We start from the raw sequence: 13,913 nt of genomic DNA, 5'->3' as shown, positions 1-13,913 counted from the left end.
TTTAGCTAATGAGTGCTGGTCAATTCCAACAGAGCACACACTTGTTAATGAGTCTCAGATCCAAAATACACACATTTATCTTTAAAAAGCCCCTTTTAACGTAATGTATCATGGTTAAAAACAACAGAGAGATACAAACTCGTAAATAGTCCTTTTTAGTACTCTTTTAAAAGGAACATGACATTTTCATTAAAGGGATCTAAAAAAATAATAATTCTATTTTCCTTTCAAATGGAAACAAAAATATTAATATCTCACCGTAAACAGTAAAAAAAAAAAAAAGTTTAAGTTGGCAATCATTGAAAAACAGAACAAATGTTTTTGAATAACGACCTGAACCTTTTAGGTTACAGTAAACCGTAATAAACCCAACTCAATATTATTTATTGTTTGTACAGGCTATTGACTGAAAAACACTTTGTTTCATTTCTTTTGTCACATTCTTTTGCTAAATGTAAAGTCTTTTCGTTAAAAGATGCTACACACAGAAGAAGGACAAACTTTAATGGCTGTCGTGAAGATCTTCAGGACGGTGGGCTGTCCTTGGTGAAGATGAAAGCACCATGAGCAGTGATGTGAGGTTAGCATATGAGACGTCAGCCCTGCAGGTCAAACGTCCTCAGACAATGGCTAGAACAGCAGTACGCTACAAAACTCACAGTGGTTCTGTGCAAAAAAATACAAAGAGCAAAGAAAATCAGCTTATAATAATATGTCCTGAGATCTTGTGCAGAAAACATGCAAACCTTTCTCCTTGCTACAGTAGGTGGTTCTATTTGTGGTCCAGGTTTTGTGTTGTAAGTTTACGTCCAACCATTTTTATGCAAATTTTGAGGTTGAGCTTAATAATATCTACAGGAAAATGCTTGATATGACCATACATTTTCAAAATACCTTTGCACAAAAGATAATGCAATAAATTGATGTGTATTGTCTGAAGTTTAACATCAGTCAGAATGTGTTAAGATGATGGCAGCCTTTTTCCCAAAAAATTATATATATATATATATATATATATATATATATATATATATATATATATATATATATATATATATATATATATATATAAATTATATAAATATATAGGGGTGAGCTGGACCGCAGACAGAAGGCAAAAGATGTATGTATGTATATATTAACAAGAAGAAAAAAAGAAACAGATTTACACTTTAGATTAAAAAAAATTTGTAAAATTACAAATCTCGGAAAATATAAAGACCTGGGCAATATATTGGTTGACCACTAATCTTTGCACCCGGTTTACTGTATGCCAAGAAATAATTATAAGTTGGATCACTTCGAAAAGTACAAGTATGCCTCTACTCAACAAGTCACACTAGGCTAAAGTATTATTATTTTTTAAACCCTAAGACAAGTAAAAACAATATTAATAGTGATGCTCGCCTTACCAAAACCAAATAATGGAGCATCGAAAAGACAGAGGTCAAAGAAACCTAAAGTACATTTTGGTATGGTTGGCTGAAAGGAAACTATCTCACAGGGCAAAAGCTTTCATACCGGAGATCAAAATATATGTGCAGATGAATGTGTGCGTATATAAGGGAGGTCATGTTACTCCCACAACATGCAAGCTTTCACAAGGCTGGTCGATGAAGTGCTATTGAAACAGTGAGGGTTTCCTGTTATGCCTTCACAAAACACACTCACACACACACACGGCCCGAGATTGAAAACGAAGAGCATTACGGGAGTAAAAGAGAAAAATGGAAAAAAATTCCCTTAAACAGATGGCCTCCCTCTCTTTCTGTCGCTCACATCGCTCGTCTCCAAACATCAGCCGAACACTCGAGGTAAGAGGTAATTGGCGAGTGGATTAGATCTCTTAATGCACGTGAAGTAGCTAAGAGCAGCAGTGGAGCAGGATGATTGGGTTACGCTGCTGGATGCTGATACCAAAACCACAGCGTTGCATTACAGATGGAACATGACGGGCAACGGAGCAAGCACTGATCATTTCAACCAATCAAACGAACAGGAAGATGAGGAGATAGAGGAAGTGACAGGGGTCAGAGAAACCAGCGTGAGAGAGAGAGGAAAACTGAGATGTGTGGAAGTGAGGATGCTTTTGGTACATGAATATGCACATAACAGTCAATCCCAGAATGCACATGCATTTAAAGGGGACATACAGTACACTACCGCTCAAGTAAGATGCTTATAATGTTTTAAAAGAAGTCTCTTATTGCTCACCTAGGGTGCATTTATTTGATTAAAAATATAGTAAAAACAGCAATAATATGAAATATTATTACAATTTTAAATAAGCTGTTTTCTCTTTGAGTATATTTTAAAACAATTTATTCCTGTGATGCAAAGCTGAATTTTCATCATCATTACTCCAGTCTCCAGTGTCAAATGATCCTTCAGAGCTGAAAACAGCTGTGCTGCTTAATATTTTTGTAGACACTATAATTTTCTTTTTTTTCAGAATTCTTCTAATAGAAAGTTCAAAGGAACCACATTTATTTGAATCTTTTTATTTTTTATTAAAAGATATATTATTTATTAAACATCATAAATGTCAGTACTGTCATTTTTTATAAATTGAATGAATCCTTGCTACATAAAGGTATTAATTAGAAAACTAAAAATCTTACTGAGATCTAATTTTTGAATGGTAGTGTATGATATAAATATGGTTTTCTTTGATCTTTGCTTGAGATGGATTATTGGATTGAAAGGGTTGTTCACACAGCACGCGTATTTTCGTCTAAAAATCCGAGACGCAGCACTCAGGATTGGTTTTAACAAAGCACAGTGCAGGATGCCTCCTCTGCCATGTTACCGTCCAATGAAACAGTTTTCATGCTAACTTGCTACTGTGAACAAAAACACACAATGCTTGCCCCGCCTCCAGGATCTTCTGATTGGTCCACTGCTTTGAAACAGATTTATAAGTGGTGCTGCGTGTAAAAGTTGGAGTTCTTTCAACTTGACATGGCAAAAACGCAGCGAGATGGTGCAAAAGATGCAAGGCACATCCGTCTAGCGCGTTAAAAAAACAATAGAAAAGTAGCGCATTGAAATTAAAAAACCGTGTTCTGTGTGAACGGCCCCCAAGGTTGGAAGATGGAAAAAGGTTAAAAAAAAAAAAAAAAAAAAAAAAAAAAAAAAAAAAATATACGCTGTTTATTTTTTATTTTGTTCTTCTTGATTAATATAAGTGGATAAAAAATAAAAAATAGTCTGATATAAACACTTTAACTACAGAGTGACAAAGAGGAAACAAAAGGGAATTTTGTTTCCATACCTCTTGTGCACTCCTGCGAGTGCGGTCTCTCTGAGAGGAAACGGTTTAGGGTAGACGACGGTGAACATGGGCTGACTGCAGCGGTGACAATGACCCAGAGGGCACTGGACTACATCTAGCAGACTCTTGGGCAACAGGAATGGTGTCAGGAACTTCACATCTGCACACAAGACGGGAGAACGTGAGAAGATTTAGGCTGGTGAAGGTGAAGGAACCTGATGCTTTGTCGGTTTGTTTGCGACTCTTACCCTTACTGGTCCTGTTGTAGGCTGCATGTAGTACTCTGCACGCCAGCTCTTCCAGAGGCAACACATGGTCAGTGTCAGACCCGATGGCCTTCACTTCAGAGGGCAGAGGAACAGTCACATCTCCCAGCGTCAGACTGAGCTGCTTCACGTCAGAGATCTGCACAGCTAGACCACATCTGTGCATGCAGACAGATTAATAACACCAAGTGAACAGGTTGAAAAAGCCAGGAAACAACCACATCAACGACCATGAAAAGCTATGTATACTGGCAAATCAGCAACTGTCATACTTTTTGTAATTGACTTATAATGCCAGATTATTTCCACCCAGAATCTGTTTGGGATCGGCAAATCGCTCTCGGGAAAATATGCAGCGAAAGCAGCTGAACATTTTAAAAGTTAACAAGTCGAGTTGACAGTTTATAAAACTAGTTGGAAGATTAACCATAGCAAATCTTTGAGATAATCAAGAGTTTTGTTGCTCGTCTGAGGAAAGTAAGTTCTTGCAGAGTCACATGTGTGAAAGAAAAAAATCAATGTTGTTTACTTTGAGAAATGGATGGAAAGTCTGACCAAAGACTCTACACACATTTTTCCATGAGTTTCTGTGGCACCGTTTGTCCAGACGCTTACAGGCATCTCAATGATTGCTGCACGCTGATTCATTATTATGTTAAATCAACTATTTCAGATTTAAATGCCCATATTGACACATTATGTATTTGTGTGTGTGTGTGTGTATAAATATATATATAATTTAATTAGATCAACTCTAATTGTCTTGTACTGAATCAATTTGATTCTTTATTTCTGGGCTATATATGATCTGAGAAAAATAACAATAACATTTTACATTTTACAATTTAAACTTTGAAATGGGGGAAAAAGGAAATGACATTTTTCATAAAAATAAAAAAAAACATATGAAAACATCACCAAACACTATATAAAAGGCACAGATTTATTTTGACTGGTTTATGTGAATATTATGTGAATATTGTTTAATATTGTTCTGTAATTGTTACTAAATGACAAATAAAAACAATGTTATATTGATCATTTGCTTATGTTGTTTCAACCATTAGCATTTCCACATAAAGATTCAAAAGAAAATAAATGTATGATCACACGTCTTAAAATGCTAGATGTGATTTATCATGATTAATTAGAGAAATATGTGCAAGTAATTTTTAAAACATAAAGTGTGGAGAAAACGCCCTCACCCACTGCAGCCGATGACTTTGTTATAAAGATACGACGGGAGCCCCTTCAGATGAGCGTTGTTGTCCACAAAGACAAACTGCAGCTCCATGGAGCGCCCCAGATCTGACAAAAATATACAACATCAGTATATTGGCAACAACATCAAATAATTCACCTGGTACTCGTGCAGTATATTCCAAGTCATCTAAAGTGATATAATAGATGTGCACAAGGAACAGAATACTTCTCAATATTAATAACTTCTGGTTTATTCCAAAAAAACATCATATGGTTTCACAGAACTCGTATGGACTACATTTGGGCTGAGCATAACTAGACAACTGATTAATTATGATGCTTACATTACCTTTCAAAAGTCTGGGATCTGTAGCATTTTTTATGCTCTCCAAGGCTGCATTTATTTAATGAAAAATACACTAAAAACAGTAATGTAGTTAAATATTATTAGATTTTAAAATATCTTTTTTTATAATCAATAATATATAAAAAAAAAAAAGCAATTTATTACTGCGATGCAAAGCTGAATTTTCAGCATCATTACTCCAGTCTTCAGTGTCACATGATCCTTCAGAAATCACTCTAATACGCTGATTTGCTACTCAAGAAACATTTCTTATTATTACCAGTTTTGAATGTTTTTTTCAGGATTCCTTGACGAATAGAAAGCTAAAAAGAACAGCATTCATTTATTATGTAATAGATGTCTTTCAACTGAATGAATTCTAGTAGAATAAAAGTATTAATTTCTATCAAAACAAACAAAAATCTTACTGACCCCCATATTTCGTCCTTCTGTATAATTGTGAATGTAATGTAATCTTGATCCTATCTTCTCACCCAGGGGCAGTGATGTCAGGCAGTTGGCAGCCATGGAGAGCTCGTTGAGGTCGGGCAGCAGACAGAGCTGGCGAGGAAGGCAGTGCAGCAGGTTGCGGTCTGCCGTCAGGCACTGCAGGGACAGACACAGGTGCAGACGCTCCGGAAGAGTCCTCAGGAGGTTCATGGACACGTCCAGAGTCTCCAGCTCTCCGAGATCTCCCAGCCCTACCAATACAAGCACATATACATCTCTGTTAAAGTTTCAATCAGGTAAAAGCAGGATATTATAACCCTAGAGACTCTTGTTATGCCCTCTGCTGGCAAAAACAGGAGCCTTACACCATAAGACATTAAAAAGAAACCATATTTGTATTAATGCATTGCAATGCATTTCACTAGTTAAAATATTCTTTTATATTTATAAAAAATAACTGTTGGAACAATTGGAATAATTCACATATGATAAAGTTAAGCCGGGAACAGTCTCGGCTTCAGATGAAACACTGCCTAATTAAAATGGGAAAAAGCAATAAAAAGACTGATCTAAAACAACGTGTGTGTTTTGAAGCAAAGCATTTAAAGAGAGGGTCAAAGAGCTTAATCATTTTCTCACAGTCTCTTTATAAAGTTTTACTCCTTAGAAGCATTTAAGTGTCACATTGGACACAAAAATCTAAGTTTCTCTGCTAAATGAAGTTTAATAACTGCAGTGTGTACCGAGGTTTAAAAGTCTCCTCATACTATTTGAAATTGTTTGATGCGGTTAAAGCTGCTGAATTACACATGGATAAAAAAAAATGTTATAGATAACATCTATGAATTAAATGCGCTGTTTAACTAGAAGCATTATTAATTACAGCACTGCAGGAAGGCAGCACTGTATTTATACTCCACTCTCAATTTTCACAATCTACTGCAAATAATTCAGTTCGAATCACACAGACTTCCTTCAACGTTAGGAATATTTCAGGTTAAATAAGTTCATAAATGCATGTAAATCTAAATCATGTTCTATTTTAGTTGATGCATGCAGCATGCATTTATTTGCAGTGAAATATTATTTTTATTGATCTTAAGCACGTAAAAGCAATAAAACCAAATATAACAGCAATTCATTCTTTGTTTATTATCAGACTTTCCTGTGCATATCAGAATTGAGAATCACTATTATCAGTAGCAGCAATGCAACCGTTGTCAGTTTTTAGAGTCATGCTGATAAATGTTCGCGCATAACCTTGCGGGAGAAATTTCAGTTGATTGTTGGCCAATCGAAGATGTCGTAATGAGCGCAGCTGACCAATCTCTGGACAGATGACTTGAAGAGCGTTGTCACTCAGGTCCAGTGACTGCAGCTTCACTAGGTTGCCAATTGCTGGAAAAACACCATAATGTATCATGTAATGCATGAAGTACCTGGCATCCAAATATTGCTATATACAATGTGATCATGAGATAAAATTACCTTCAGGAATTATCGCAATATTGTTTGAGTGCAGGTATCTACATGAAACGAAAGAAAGATGGCGGTAGTATTTGTCATAATCTTGTTTTTCATCAGATGTCGTACAAATGTAGCACAAATTATTAGATTTTACAAAACTCATATTTGGCCTATTTACGTCACAAAGCTATTAATTATGCGTGGGTAAGAAAACGTCCCAAAGATTGATGGACCTCTACTGGACAACAGTAATATTACAGTAGAACAGAACCGGTAACTAACACAACATTGTTAGAAGACCATAAACAAAATTCAGTATAAAAATGATGAATACTCACAATTCGATCAGGTTGGGAAGCTTCTGAGCCAAACTGTCTGGCTGACAGAAGGAAAACAGTATGAGGATGCAAAATATTTTCATAATATTTCAATACAGGGCTAAATCAGATATGAAAACCACATCACTGCGACTGAGATCTTACAAGTGCAGTGAGGGAGTTTCTCTTCATGAAGAGACGCTCCAGGAACTGCATCCCTTCATCTCTGAGGAGCTCCACAGGGAAACTGTTGAGGTTTCTGTAGTTCAGGAAAAGATTCTTGTGTCGCTCTTGCTTGGCCATAAAAATGGCTTCATGGAGTTCAGACGCCATGTGCTGCGAGAACCGTCTTGGGCTGAGAGAGTTTGCCCTCTTTCAGCTTCTACTTTTCCATCCTGAAAGAAACATCTTTAGACATTTTTTTTTTATTTATATAGAATTACATGGATTTATTAAGAATTAGGACAAAATATACAGAGTAACTGATATAAAAATATATATAAATATAAAGAACAATATAAAAAAATAATATAATAAAAACAATAAAAAACAAAGGCGAGATGTATTGTACAGAATGACAGCAACACTTGAACTTGACGTTACTCATGAACTGATGTTTAGTTTACTAGCAGCATTAAAGCTTTATGTAATGTCAGATGCTAAATAAAGATGATGCTGTACTGTCATTCAGAGTCTGATAAACAAATGACGAGCGTACATGTAAATTAAGTCTCTAAATTTACACAAATCTAATCATCGACTAACATCATCTCCTCGGCAGCTCAAAGTGTTCCTTTTTAGAATCAGCGAGCAATAAAGCAAACGAAAAACACGACGATGGATGTCATGAATGAATGGGCAGCTTACACAGCATCCCTGTCGTGGATGAAATATGAATAATTCCCTGTTGAAAACCACTGCGGTTATTTATGAGTTGTTTGTGTACCGAACTGCTCTTCCGTCTGAAAACAAACGCGTCACTGGATACAGACAGAGAGCATCATGGGTAATGTAGTTTTTTTTATTTGTAGTTTTTTGTTTTTCATCAAAAGAAAGAAAAAAAAATCGGTAGCGTCTCATTTCACTGTTCTATAACTAATAAATAATCTAATAACGTTAATATGATATAATATAATTTCAATGTACGTTTTATTTATCTTTTTAAAAAACTAATTTTATGCTTTTGAACACATTTGATGCTTTCAGAAGTCCACTGACAAAATACTGGAAACACCACATTAAATTACTCATAATTCATTGTGTTTATCTGTTAAAAGCTACTGCTGCTATATTGAATAATGCATGATTTAATTTTGCTCATGCATGGCGTCACTTACAATACCGTACATATAACAGTCCTTCCTGATATGCATAAACACTGTACAAAATGCCTTGAACCATGTTCATTTTATGAATTTATTAATTCACTGACATGCAAAAGGACATCTGTAGTTAATGCAGGTGAAAATATGCAGAAGGCATTTAATTCAAATGTAATTATAATATGTATTAACATGCTGTCTTATGCATTAACTATAATGCTAAAATTGAGTTTACAGTACTGCTTCACGATTAATCCGAACCTACTACTTAATATGCAAATCGAATCACAAAATGATTTATCTGTATTTATTATCAATAATGTCTTATAATTATTTTCTCTTTGCAATATGCCATCATAATTCCATTATGATCATTCTCTCCATCTTCCTTTCCTTTTTAATTTTTTCCTTTTTCAAATGTACACAAAAGAAAACCACACAAATAAAGTTAATAAGTGTCTTTTTTAATCAGAACAGCCAGGTTTGAACAGACTTGGACCACAAAACATTCTCCATTCTCCCTTCCCATTTAGGATCTGCAACCCTCTTTAGACACGAACACATACATATCGAACACGTCTTAACTGAACAACCAAACATTGCGCTCCCCAGCATCAAGGAGTGAAAGGAAATAACTTGAGACATGACACAACCCTTCTTCACGTTCTAGATGGCGCCATCAGATCTCGAAACACCTCCAATGCTCCCCTCTCAACCCTCACGTAACTATCAGAGCAACACCACGTGTCTGGACTTCAGAACGAGCATCTGGTGAGATGATGGAGAGCAGCAGTTTTCAGCAGCAGGGTACAGTGAGCGCCGAGGAACAGGTCACTTCCTGTCCTTCTGACGGCCACTCAAAACCTTCAGCCCTGAGAAGATCTAGCCCATAGTCAACAGATCTGTTATCAAGAAATCAGCCATTGGTCGCGTGTTGCGGCTCTGTAAGCGGAGACAGTCAGAGGGGAGCATTAGGATGGTGTCTTGCACAATCACCGATTAACAAAAACTACGAAAAACGCAGAAAAAAAAGACCAACATAACATTGGTGGCACTGTATGATCATTGCTTGATATTTTTTCCCCTAAAAACTCACATTTCCCTTATAAAGTTATTCGAAAAAATTCAGGATATTTACAAGAATATCTTGCATCTGGATACTATTTCAGTTTAATCGGCTCAATATCTGCATGGACAATATTTCATCAAACTGCTGTGAATGAAATATGTAAATATCAGCTAACATTTCTTCAACTATATATCACATCTGCTTAGTTTTATTTAAATCGCACTGAAATGGTTCATTCCACATGGTGTTTTTTTAATAATAAAAAAAATATATATTGCTATAAACCAGGACAAAACTTATGATTATGTAAATTGGATGCACCTGACAACAACCAAAACTCAAGTATATCGGTTCATATCCAAAGTGTTTTTGCTTCGATTAACATTTGGTTTCTGATGCAAGTATACACAACAATGAATGTGTAATGAAAAGATAAAACAGAACAATGCCAACCGTGAAATTCAGAAACATGAAAGGGAGAGGAGAGCACAATCAGTATATACTGGAAAAAATAAAAAAATAATCCATTCTAGATATTCCATCTTTGCCCACAAGTTAAAAGATGGATAAATTAAACAGCAACAACATTCCAGCACATTTGAAGTCAACGGTCAGACCTTTTTAATCTCAGAAAATAAATAATAAAAAAAAATTTAAGCAAGATCCGATAGGAAAGAAAGCAGCTAGTCGTACAAAAATGTCCGTAACTCGGTAATTTCTCCACTCCGAGATTGTGGTTTGTAGCATTTATGTGAGGTTTCACCCAGATACAGAGAGCAGTAATATTGTCCTTTTCATGAAAAAAGGTCAGATGTACTTTATATATAGGTACATAAAAAAAGAGTGAGGTAGATAAAATGTCTGAAAAAAAAAAAGTCCCCATGGAAAAAAGCATATAAAAATATCTAAAATATAATCAGGGGTTGGGTGTGGTGGGGGGGGGGGATACAGTGATTATAAACGTATCACAAAAAAGAAAAAGGATATAGACAAAATAAATAATAAGTAATAACTTAAATAATAAGGCCAGGGTGAAAAAAAAAAAGTCCCAAAAACTGGCACTCATAGTCAAACCTTTATCTCAAATCCATATAAGTGATCTATGTTACAAACACAGCTTCTGCATAGAGATATGCCCAATCATATCTGTATAATAGTTTATCAGGCTCTGCTCGGAAGGAAGGAAGGAAACGCAGAGTTTAGAAGATCAGGGCCTTCGAAGGGCGGCAGGATCTGTCACAAATGAGGCTGAACAATCAATCCAAAGTATGAGACGAGTCTATCTTTTAGCACTGAAATCAATTCAAAATTTGCCACATTTTCAGTCTTTGTTTTGTTGATTAAAGAGGAATGAACAGCGAGACAAGAACACATCGGGGTCTGAGATCGAATCCTTTAGGAGTCTGACCTGAGAGTATTTGTTGCGCATTAATGTGAAGAGAGACACAGTGTCGAACTGTTACAGAATCACTGGGTGCCACCATTAATGGCATGAAGACACAAGATAGTGTGTTCATCTGCCATTCTTTAGCATTTAAAGAGAGATAATCTATCAAAACAGAAGGAATTAAACAACTTTTTAACTCTTAGAATGAACATTTTTTTGTCTCGTTTTGCAGAACTATAAGCATCATAAAATGGACTCTAGTGGAAAGGCAAAGGATTACACCTGAAAAACTTTTTACATTTATATATATATATATATATATATATATATATATATATATATATATATATGTATATGTATTACAACCACAAAAGAAAAACAATAATAAAATAGCAGCTTTTTTTTAGCACAGACATGTAGATGATCAATCTGAACTGTAAAAAAGGTACAAAAGTGACCGACGAACGATGCACATGCTCTGTGGTCCGACGTACGACTAAACAACCAAGAGAAAGAATTGCTCCAAAAAAAAAAAAAAGCCACTACTTAAAACCTCTTGAGCTTCTTTTTTTATCCAAAGTTTCTTTGCAATGTAATATCTGCTGCATCTGTTGCTCGACTCGTGCCTTATTTCATCCTAAATGCGTCAAACCCTAAGCAAGAAGACAGAAAAGTGGGACTCTGTGATTTTAAATGAATAATTCCATCCAAAAATGAAAATCTGCTGAAAATGTTCACTCTCTCAGGCCATCCAAGATGCAGATGAGTTTGTGTCTTCATCTAAACAGATTTGGGGAAATTTAGCATGACATCACTTGCTCACCATTGGATCCTCTGTAGTGAATGGGTGCCGTCAGAATGAGAGTCATATTTTACACATAGTTTAAAATTTTAAAAAATTTAGTTTAAAAAATAACCTGCCTTCAAGATAAATTTGTTTATTACAAACAGCTTTTCCCTTCACAAGCTGTTAACTGATGGACTGGAGTCGCGTGGATTACTGTGATGTTTTTATGAGATGTTTGGACTCTCATTCTGACGGCACCCATTCACTGCAGAGGATCCACTGGTGAGCAGGTGATTTAATGATCCATTTCTCCATCTCAGATGGCCTTAGGGTTAGTACATATTTTGTAAACTTCCTTTTTTGGGTGAATTATTCCTTTAAGTTAGTTTGGATCCCTAGGGAAAAAAACTGTCACATGTATTTAGAGGAATTTGGATGCACAGAGAATTAAATGACAATTTGGCAACATTGATAAAAAGAAAAGAAAAGACAGACATCTGGCAGATTAAAGAATTTCTTCTTCACTACGTTGCACAACCTGATGATTTGGAGAAAACGGAAGTCAAGGATTTCCATCCCCAGATCTGAGTTGGGCCAGGGGAACAAACTTCTAAGACAAGCAAAAGAAAAACCTTACACATCTTTCTCTAATTTAGACGCACGTCTTTGGAAACAAAGACAAGAGCAAGTGCTTCGCTGTTGGATTGGCTTCGAGATATGCAGAGCGTGTCGTAATAATGCCACCGTACCACTACTGGCTCTGATAGACCTTCAAACCAGTTTTGGAAGTTTAGAAAAGTAACAAAACGTAACAAAAAACAGTCAGCTTATCGAGTGCGAGAGTGAAGGTCATGGTTTTTCAGTCAGTCATCCAGTCTAAGGAAATAACAAATGAGTTCATGTCAATCAATTCAACGATTCAATCGAAATGCACAAAAAACAAAGAAATCCAAACTTTGTCTGTTGAGGTATGACTGAAAAGATTGATTGCCTGGACTCTCAGTTTGTACCATTTCATCTTTCCTTGTCTCTTTATTTTAATATTTCTTCTCAGGAGACCACACAGTGGCTTGACAGACAGGGACATGTCCGGAAACAGGACCGGGCTGCCGATCAGCAAGCCGACGACTGGGGCAGAGGCAAGGCACGCTCGTTCTTACGTCCCCCGTTCATGTGAGCGTAAGGCTGGGTCTCGTCAAATGGGCTCTGGAGAACCATTGAGGGCCCGTTTGCCGCAGACGTGGGGAGCGGGTGCTTGTCCGTGGAGCTGGGGGAGGAAGGCGGTGAGGACGGGCCGGCTGGGGTGGAGGAGCCTTGGGACGCAGGGGCACACTGTTGAGGGGAGGCCAGAGAGGGTGCGAGGGGCTGCAGGCTGGAGGACGGCTCCAGAGGAACGTTCTCCATGGTTCCCACATTCTCCATGTCTAGCTCTTCGGTGTCCGGGGGTTTGTTCTCCTCGCTGTAGAAGAAGCTTGTCTCCTTGAAACCCTCTTCCAGGTCGTCCTTGATGCTGCTGATGATCTCCAGGAAGGACGGCCGCATTTTGGGGTTGTATTGCCAACACATGCGCATCAGTTCAAACCTGAAAGAGCACAAGAGCACACAAAGAGAAGTTCAGCAACATGATCCTTGAGAAACATCAAATCTAGTTGTTGTCCAGTCCACATGAATGAATGATATTTGGCCATTTTAAGATTATGTGTGTCGGATAAAACGAAGAGCTAAAAGTCAATTACAAAGTTTCTGACAACAGATAATTATGACAAAAAAAAACACACACACACACACACACACACACACACACACACACACACACACACACACACACACACACACACACACACACACATGTATTAATAGTATTGTATTAATAGTGTTAAATTATTCTATTCTGTATATATATATATATATATATATATATATATATATATATATATATACAACCCGAATTCCGGAAAAGTTGGGAATTTTTTTAAATTTTAATAAAATGAAAACTAAAGGAATTTCAAATCACATGAGCCAATA

At 36.4% G+C, this 13,913-nt stretch overlaps 2 protein-coding genes across 4 annotated transcripts in view; both read right to left on the bottom strand.

The window, feature by feature from the left end:
* Positions 1-539: 539 nt before the first annotated feature.
* On the bottom strand, positions 540-8,299 carry LOC132101746 (leucine-rich repeat-containing protein 28-like). Of its 2 annotated transcripts, XM_059506930.1 has the most exons (10): positions 8,191-8,299; positions 7,489-7,718; positions 7,345-7,385; positions 7,028-7,065; positions 6,800-6,937; positions 5,584-5,790; positions 4,746-4,848; positions 3,523-3,698; positions 3,275-3,434; positions 540-666 (listed from the first exon to the last, which is right to left on the bottom strand). In XM_059506930.1, the coding sequence occupies exons 2-10, from the start codon at positions 7,654-7,656 to the stop codon at positions 597-599; spliced, it is 1,101 nt and encodes a 366-aa protein (XP_059362913.1). In that variant the 5' UTR covers positions 7,657-7,718; positions 8,191-8,299; the 3' UTR covers positions 540-596. The 2 variants fall into 2 exon arrangements, with proteins under 2 accessions (XP_059362913.1, XP_059362921.1); XM_059506938.1 differs by lacking the exon at positions 8,191-8,299 and having other exon boundaries at positions 546-666; positions 7,345-7,381; positions 7,489-7,610.
* Positions 8,300-12,259: 3,960 nt separating this feature from the next.
* LOC132101715 (insulin-like growth factor 1 receptor) overlaps positions 12,260-13,913 on the bottom strand; it is a 97,255-nt gene continuing 95,601 nt past the window's right edge. For both annotated transcript variants that reach the window (XM_059506878.1, XM_059506870.1), the window contains one exon: positions 12,260-13,470. In XM_059506878.1, coding sequence (XP_059362861.1) covers positions 13,002-13,470 — 469 coding nt within the window. In that variant the 3' untranslated portion in view covers positions 12,260-13,001. The remainder of the gene's footprint in view (positions 13,471-13,913) is intronic.

The sequence above is a fragment of the Carassius carassius genome, chromosome 2 (assembly GCF_963082965.1).
Source record: "Carassius carassius chromosome 2, fCarCar2.1, whole genome shotgun sequence".
Taxonomy (NCBI): Eukaryota; Metazoa; Chordata; class Actinopteri; order Cypriniformes; family Cyprinidae; genus Carassius; species Carassius carassius.
The sequence above is the reverse complement of the archived record's forward strand: the minus strand, read 5'-3'. Positions and strand labels throughout refer to the sequence as shown.